Source organism: Nanorana parkeri, unplaced genomic scaffold (assembly GCF_000935625.1).
Source record: "Nanorana parkeri isolate BGI_ZX_2015 unplaced genomic scaffold, ASM93562v1 scaffold1223, whole genome shotgun sequence".
NCBI lineage: Eukaryota > Metazoa > Chordata > Amphibia > Anura > Dicroglossidae > Nanorana > Nanorana parkeri.
This window is the reverse complement of record NW_017307491.1, coordinates 1-8,394: the sequence shown is the minus strand read 5'-3', so window position 1 is coordinate 8,394 and position 8,394 is coordinate 1. Positions and strand designations below refer to the sequence as shown.

The following is an 8,394-nucleotide window of genomic DNA, read 5'->3' as shown; positions in this document are numbered from 1 at the left end:
CTGTGTAGCTTGCAAAGGAGTCACAGGATCCATTTTGCGCAGAAAGCAGCTACCCCGCCGGCGGAATTTCAGCCAGGCCTGTAATTACGCCGTCTGCACTCAGCCAGGCACCTTCCCTCTGCGCCGGAAATGAGGCCTGGAATGCAAGAGCCCGGCGCCCGGAAATTGCGTCACCTGCATCGGATGTGACCTAATCGGTCATTCAGTCCGGCTGTGGAGACTCCCAGAACTGTCAGACCAGCGTCCCCTGACTAACGAGCCGCACGGGCTGGAAGTTCAGCGCATGTCCCGGTGCTGGCCCTCCCTGGTCACTGAAGAGGAAAAGGGGAGCCAGTGGGAATCCCCCTACCACCTGAGGAATGCACCAGCGGCCGTAAAAGATATTTGACCCTACCACCATAGCAGGTTTTTTTTAAGGCCCTAAAACAGAAAAGCCTGGAAGGGGGGGGGGGTACCCCATACCTCAGAGGGGCTCCCTCACCATTCCGGTGACGTGCCCTCCCTGATTGAGGAAACACAAAAAACTGAGGAGCTAAAGGAAAGCTGGCCATACACTTCTATTTTTTTTTTCATTCAACGTACAGGTTGAATGTAAAAAATAGAACAGATTCCACGATCAATGCAGCTGCTGTCAGAATACAGGAATGGTGCTTGGAGCCAATTGGCTGCAAGCACCAGTTTATTCTAAGCCTTTTCAACCGGCTCCTTCGATCAGCTGATCGAAGGATTCCGGCTGGAAAGGTGCCGACAGCAGCACCCACTGTTTGGATTTCTGCCAGTTAGTAAAGAACCAGCTGAAATTTGCATAGTGTATGGTCAGCTTTACTATTGACTTAGTCAAGCTATTACAGGAATTTCACAATTAACTTTGCTCTCTTTACGCAGAAGAGACACCATTTTCAGGATCTAAAAGGCAGAATCTTTTAACATTTCTTTACCAATTATTCCGGCACAGGATATGCTAGCACAGATCATTGATCCACTAGAAATAAAAAGAGGCAATCAAATCTTTCATTGGGTAAGAAAACTGGACTAGATTATTCAATATTGTTTGGGGGGGGGGACCCAAAACTTACTGACCCCTCACAACTGTTTAATTCTTTGCAACAGATAACATCCCTCTCAAGTAACGTGCCGACAGAGTCCATAGTCGTTACCAAAACCCAATACAGATGCACATGTCTGCATTCCCTTGGACTGAAACATTGATTGTAGTTGGTAAGCTGGGGTGGCATCCTGGATGGAACGTATTCTTTACTCGCTTTGCTTTCTCTTGCCTTTTCTTCCCCTTTGCTGTTCTTGGTTGTAGATGCACTTTAAAGAAGCTGCTTTAGGCTATTTTGCTAGGTTTCATTTATGTATCCCTTTCCAGTGTCCGAGTTCACTATTATAGATTCCCTCAAAAGTTAATTAAAAATGAATGCATAGAGCCCCACAGTTCATATAGAGCCCTATTACAAATGAGAAACTTATGACATGGGAGACTTACTGAAGATTTTGAACAGTTTTATTCCAAAAAAACAAAAAAAACCCAGGGAAAGTGAATTGTTAGTAAACCCGATTATGGACAAGTATAAGGTCAACAGTCATTTATTAAAAGTTAACAAAATCTGTACAAAATGATATTTCTCATTCTTGTGAAACAAGTTTTCATGGTAAAGTTATCGCCTTGGTCCTCCTCTTCCTCTGCCACGTCCTCTTCCCCGTCCACGTCCTCTTCCTCTGCCACGGCCTGCAACTAATGGTGAAACCTAATTAGGCATTTGGTCCAAATGGCAAGGCTGACAAAGACCCTCAAGTTTACAATATCTGTCACCTGGAAAATACTTAAGGTGGCTATTTAGAGAAGCTTTTGTTTTTTGATATATCAGCTAAATTTAAGTAATTCTATTACTCTTAAAACAGAACTCTAGTTAGAAAGGGCGAGACACACAGATGAATGCAAATATGTATTTATCAATAATCATTAAATTAATATATTTTAAATGCAATTAGTTTAACCACCTCCCGCCTGTTCACTTGTAGTAGGTGCGGGTGTACACGAGCTGCCTTTGATCTCCTCTCTGGTCCCTGAATGCAGGAAGTGATGTATATTACAGATCTCTGCTTCATCAGCTTCTCTGGGGTCCATAGGAGACATAACAGGTCCCCTTTATGGAGACATCAGGGGTCTCTAAGACTGCTAATGTAAATTAGCTATCACATAGGGGATTTCTTAGCCCCCTATGTGATAGTCGAGTGTAAAAAAAATGGTAGTTTTCTGCGATTTTGCGGCCGCGCGCAATTTTAAGGCTTGACATGTTTGGTGTCTATTTACCCGACGTGACCACTTTTGTATTTAACCAAAAAGTTGGGGTGATAACGGTTTCATAACATTTCAAAGGGAAACAGTTTTTTCCCCCAAAATTTAGGGTACTTTTTTTGTTATGTAATAAAAAAAAATAAAACCCCCAGTGGTGATTAAATACCACCAAAAGAAAGCTCTATCTGTCCCCAAACAATGGTATAAAATTAATTTCAGTACAGCGTTGTATGACGGGATAAATGTCAGTCAAAGTACCGCAGCGCTGAATACTGAAAAATGGCCTGGCCAGGAAGGGTCACCCCGGCCTTTAAGTGGTTAAAGAAAAGTTTTCTTAAACCATACGGCAGGGCTACCCCCACACAGCAAGGGTTAAGTGCTCGTTTTGATCGAGGTGCTAAAATGAAGGTATGCTCAGCCAAACCTCACAGCTAGCTGGCTATTAGACTGGTCCTTCCAGCATCTCTCCTCCTCCGCTGCAGCAGTCTAAGGTCCCGCGAGTCATCACATGTATAGGACACGAGGAAGCTGACTGATATACCATCGCTGGAGCAGGGGGAAACAGGCTGAAGAGAGCACTTAACAGCCAGCCGGCTCTGGCGAGTATAACTTATCAGTCTGCTGTTGCTCTTTCACTTCCAAGTCAGCAGGCTGGGGGTGGACTTGACACCACAGTATTCCCTAACTGTGTAAGTGACGTTATCCAGCTCACTATGCTACTCCCTTATATGCATTTCATTTGTGCATTTAGCCATTTGCCCAAAGTTCAGCTTAAGCCCTCATGCACACTGAACGTTTTGTAGAGCTTTTTCTGTTAAACAAAAAAAGCTGCGTTCATAACTGAACGGTTTGACGCTTGTAGGAAAACGCCCATCGCTTGAAGAACGTAGATGAGCTTTTTGACCGATTCTGCACTTCTTAGCCCCATAGACTTTAATGGAAATGCACATAAAACGTGCATTTGCTGTTTTTTGCACATAAAACATGTTTTCCCATTCACATCAATGTATCAAGATCTCTCACAAAAATGCACGACTATATACTTGCAAAAACGTGCTACACAAAACAGACGGAGACGCTGTTGCTCAGGTGTGAATGCGGGCAAAAGGCTTAAAAAATGTGTTTGTATTTTAAAGCATTATTTATTTCTTGCTTTTCAGTGCTTTTGCTGCCGATTATCAGCAGATCAGAGATTAACGGCATGCCTAATAAACAGCTGGAGAACCCCAAAGTATATGCAATAGCAAGAAATATGGTTATGACAAGCATGTAAAGATGTGAACAGCTTTAAAATGAATGTCAGGTAAAATGAAGAACTTCCCACCTACTGACTAAAATGCACTATATTTTCACACAAGGTATCACACAATGCACAAGTACAGCCCTTATAAGAACAGATAGTAAGAAATGCAGAACTTAACTCCCATATTAAATTCTCTTAGTTTCCTAGAATCTCAAATACCTTAAATTACAGCTGCCAGGCAGAATTGTAAAGTAAAAGAAAACAAATAATGAGCAAAACCAATACTTACCAGCTTCTCTTTTCTTGGACTTGACTTTTGGTTCAACGTCAACAAGCAAGGTATCAAGGGGCAAACTGTCTGGTAGAATAAAGTATCGGATGTTATTGCCCCGTATACTCAGAGTCTCCAGCTGGACAGGCTCTCTGTTCTTTACAGTCATTTTGACAGCTTTCAAGTGTGTATTCATGCTTACATCCACCCCTGGAAACAGAACATAAAAAGTCACACGATTGTAGAAAAGATACAAAGTACCCACAAGGCTTTATACAACACTAGAAACTGTTTTGTGAATGAGTTCTTAGGGGCCACTTTTGGATTAGGGTTCACTCACATTTGCCACTAGTTGTTGTGCTCTGTATGCAGAGAAAAAAAAAAATCTATCAGGCTAAATGCTGTGTTTATGCTTCTAGATGTGTTAAATGACACATGTTGACATGTATACCAAATCCTAGCATCGAATCACTTAACATGGGTTTAGAAGTTCAAATCAATTCCTGGACGCACCCAACTTCTATTGTTTCTAAACGCAGCTAAACTGACTGCAGATAAAAGCATCTAAAACGGACCCTTGGAAATCATTAAAAGCATAAAAATGCATTTAGAAACCATTTTAAACGCATATAAAACTCATGTAATCGTACCAAGTGTGAATGCAGTAGAGCTGCAACAGTTAGCCGACGAATCGACAATCGTTGATTTTAATCGATCAGTGAGCTTCCCGACACGCCGCTGCCCACCGACAACCAACAACGCCGCTGCCCGCCGACAATCATTCCGTCATTCAAAGTAAGTCGAGATCGGCCGGGAGCTTTTTAGCGTTTCATAGTTACATAGTATTTGAGGTTGAATAAAGACTGCAGAACATTAGCAGCTAGAGGAACAACAAATCCCAGCAATAGTACATAAAACACCCGGTATACACCCCGTATAATATCCACTGACCAGTTATAGAGGACTACAAATCCCAGCAATAATACATTATATACAGCGCTATGCAGCTACAAAGGACTACAAATCCCAGCAATAGTATATTATAGTATAATGTACTATTGCTGCATTCCTCTATAGCTGCTGGTATTCTGTACTGCGCCGCTGTATAATGTACTATATTGCACACTTTTTTTTTTTTTTTTACTTCCACCGCTCCAAGCTTGCTCCTGTGATGGACTACAATCGCAATACAAGCTAGTAGTCCATCAATGGAGCCTTTTTTTATCCGATTAACCGAACTTAATAAATCGGCTAACTAATCGATTATGAAAATAATCGTTAGCTGCAGCCCTAGAATGCAGCGTTATTTTTCATATCTCTGGAAAGTGGAATGTGCACATCACTCTAGGGCTGTGTGTTGTGTTTGATATTTTGGGAGCGAGCTTGGAGCGGTGGCTACTTTACAGCACAGACACACACACACACAGGGACAATGGGGAACAAAAGGACCAACCCTCCAGAAGGAAGGACAGTGTCAGCATGAATTCAGAGATGGTTTGAGGATCTACAACTGAGTGATACACAAATGAGATACATTTTTGTTAGTTAAAAGGAGAACTATGAGGTGAGTGAAAAATCACTCATCCTCATAGTTCGAGCCGACGTGCGACAATGAAACTGTCACACGTTGGCGCAATGGATCGGGAAGTCAGCAAACATATACGGCCACTTGCTCACTTCTCAATCATCTCCTTGCAGAGAGCAGTGATCGTCAGTCACGGCTCCCTGCAGGGATTCCCCCCTCCCTTCTCAGATCCTCCAGCGCTGAGTGGAGGAACGGACGAGGGAGGGTACAGCTGGCTCTGCCTCTAGATAGGCAGAGCCAGCTGTCACTAATGCAGCTTGGTGGATCTTTACAGCATTGTCGGGATCCGCCCCAGCTGCGGCGATATCAGGCAGGACCTTGCAGTCAGCGTCATGCAAGTGAACTGTCCTGGACTGGGAAAATGGAAAACCTGGTCTACTAGTGTATGGCCGCGACCTGACCGGTAGCCATCTTTGGTGGAAAGTTGTGGCTGAGGAGTGCTGCGTGTCTGTTTTGGAGCTTGCGTTTTTGTTTTTCCATAGTAACATGACAGGCTGGATTGACAAGAAATTTTGTGAGCCTGGTTCAGCGGCTTATATAACATATAAAGATAATAGGCTAAAGGCCAACAGACTGCCAAAGAGATCTATCCAGAAGAATTAGGACTGAAATATGTTCAACACAATGCTTATGAAAAGCCAGTCCATGTTCCTGCTTCCTGGAGTGGAGGTTGGACATCCAGTGTTGTGGTCTGTGCCCGGTCCCCTCATGATAAAGTCATTACACTGCGCACCTAACCAACAACCTTCCAACTCTGCTGTAGGAAGAGAAAAAGTCTGGACCCAGTGCATCATGTGACCACAGATTTAGGTGTGTTTGGGGTCTGCCCAAAAGAACAGCTATCGTATTAGCTAAGCATTAACAAATGGGAGGGGGGTCAGTAACCATTATCAGGGGCTTGGGTGATCTTCAGGTGCCCATACACTAGTAGATTTGCGGTGGGAAATGTTGGTTTCTGCCACAACCCTCGTTCGATCATAGCTCGAATACCCCAGCAAGCATTGTCAAATGTCGGTTTCAGAAATCGTTAGTTAGCCATACTAACCAACAAATTTTAGATGGACGGAAATAATTTCCTTTTGCGCACGTTCTGTGTTCTTGCTACAATTTTTGACAAACTGAAACCTCACTGGATTCATTGATTTTTTTGGTCAGAGGAACATTTTCCAACATGACCGATGGAAAAATGTAGATCACAATATAAAAACGAAAATTGCTGATGTACCCTCAACTGTAGGATTTTCGTTTGAAAGATCACTCGTGTACGATTTCTGAACGAAAAATGTATAATGTATGGTCACCTTTAGTTTGCATCAAGCACCCACACATGACTACTGGAGATCTTTCAGTCTGTGCGTGTATACAGCACAGGTTTTGTTTCTGGCAGTGGCAAACAATCTCTGAAGGAAGGAGGGAGCTGCCATTTTTTTGTGGGCAAAACTATCCTTAGCGCGAGGGGGGTACAAATGGGACAAAGGAAAGATGGAGATCAGGCACTGTTAGTGCTGAGCCATTGAAAAACAGTCAGAACTTCTTAGACTGCAAGTGGAAGGCTGATATAAAACGAATGCAACTGTACTGCGCATGCTTTGGGTGCAAATGTCAGTCCTACCTGTGATAGTTCCGTGCACCTGAGTGCCATTCTTCAACTCCACTGTTACCGTCTCATGACTCAGTTTCATCAGGAACCTGTAATACAAACGAATATAATCAACTACGTCTATCAGGCGATGCACAGTTCCCCCACCCCATCAGCCATATTCCACGTCCCCGCCGAGATACTGCAACAAGCGCTAAATACAGATCTCACTTCCCGCCACACTCAATCCACGTTCATCCTCCTTCATCGCTCACATACCTGACCAGCTTCATGACGGCTCACAACGAACACACCGCAACCTCCTTAAAACAACACGAAATAGATTCACTCGTTTATTGATACAATTATAATTTAAGTCAAAAGCCGACGTTCAAAAAACGGAAACACACAGCGGAAGCCGGTGCTTCACCGGAAGTTAAAGTAGGTTTAGGCGGAAGTTGGGTTTGCATCGCTAGAGGTACGGTCTCAAGTAAACGGGTCTCCATTTCTTGTGTGGCGGCCATGATTGTGTAGACGTGCCGACTTGGAACGTATGTCGGAAGCCCCTATGTTTGAAGAGAAACGTAACATAAACATGGCTGAGGTTGTTTAGAGTTCCTGTAACTTGAGCAAAACATATTCCACAAGCGTTAAAAAAACCCTTTGGATCTCCACTTAAATCCATGTTTTCTAGATAGAGTGGAACTAAAAACATTTCAAGTCGGAGGGCACTTTATTGTGGAAGAACCATGTTACATCTCTTCTGCGATAACACAAACTTACCTGCCTGTGCATAATCTTTAGAATGTACACACCGAGCTTTAACGCTGCATGGAAATGATGCTGATGTTTCCATGCAGCGTTAAAGCAGGGAGTAGAGCAACTTAAACTCAATTCACTCTGGGCCTCTAGACAAATGTTCTTCGGCCATGGGGGCCGCTTGCCAAATTTCATACTTCAAAAAAAAAATGTACGGTACCAGTGTTAATGTCTGTGTGTGTGTATGTGTTTGTATGGTCAGTATATGTGTTTGTGATGGTTTCTTTGTATGCAACGTCAGTATATTTTTTGTGATGCTTTGTGTGTATTGTCAGGATTTCTGTGAGTGATGTGGGCATGTGTGTATCATATCAGTATGTACTGTATATGTGTGTGCAGTGTCAGTATATGTATGTGTGTGTGTGTGTTTTTTCCCCACAGGTTATAATTGTAATCATAGTGGACCAACAGATTCACACATTTTATCAGGGATCTCAAGTCTCCCTGATGTTCAGGGAGTCTCCCTCTATTAGATAGCGTCTCCCTGACGTCCACGAGAGAGGCATTTTCTCCCTGAAAGGGTTACTCTGAGTAAACCTTTCCGGTAAGATAAAAAACCTTTCCGGTAAGATATCAGTGGGTAAGGTTTCAGAGT

The 8,394-nt window shown here is 43.1% G+C and overlaps 1 protein-coding gene across 2 annotated transcripts; it reads right to left on the bottom strand.

Moving 5' to 3' along the window:
* Nucleotides 1-1,575: 1,575 nt before the first annotated feature.
* Nucleotides 1,576-7,431, bottom strand: SNRPD1 (small nuclear ribonucleoprotein D1 polypeptide). Of its 2 annotated transcripts, none has more exons than XM_018568648.1 (4): nucleotides 7,260-7,431; nucleotides 7,014-7,090; nucleotides 3,835-4,026; nucleotides 1,576-1,738 (listed from the first exon to the last, which is right to left on the bottom strand). In XM_018568648.1, the coding sequence occupies exons 1-4, from the start codon at nucleotides 7,271-7,273 to the stop codon at nucleotides 1,662-1,664; spliced, it is 360 nt and encodes a 119-aa protein (XP_018424150.1). In that variant the 5' UTR covers nucleotides 7,274-7,431; the 3' UTR covers nucleotides 1,576-1,661. The 2 variants fall into 2 exon arrangements, with proteins under 2 accessions (XP_018424150.1, XP_018424151.1); XM_018568649.1 differs by having other exon boundaries at nucleotides 3,835-3,903.
* Nucleotides 7,432-8,394: the final 963 nt, after the last annotated feature.

Excerpts from the sequence above, each read along its gene's own strand:
- SNRPD1 (XM_018568648.1), bottom strand. Across the intron at positions 4,027-7,013 it reads GGTGCACGGAACTATCACAG|GGGTGGATGTAAGCATGAAT; the intron begins GTAGGACTGACA and ends TTCTGTTTCCAG. Across the intron at positions 1,739-3,834 it reads GTCCAAGAAAAGAGAAGCTG|TTGCAGGCCGTGGCAGAGGA; the intron begins GTAAGTATTGGT and ends TTTCACCATTAG.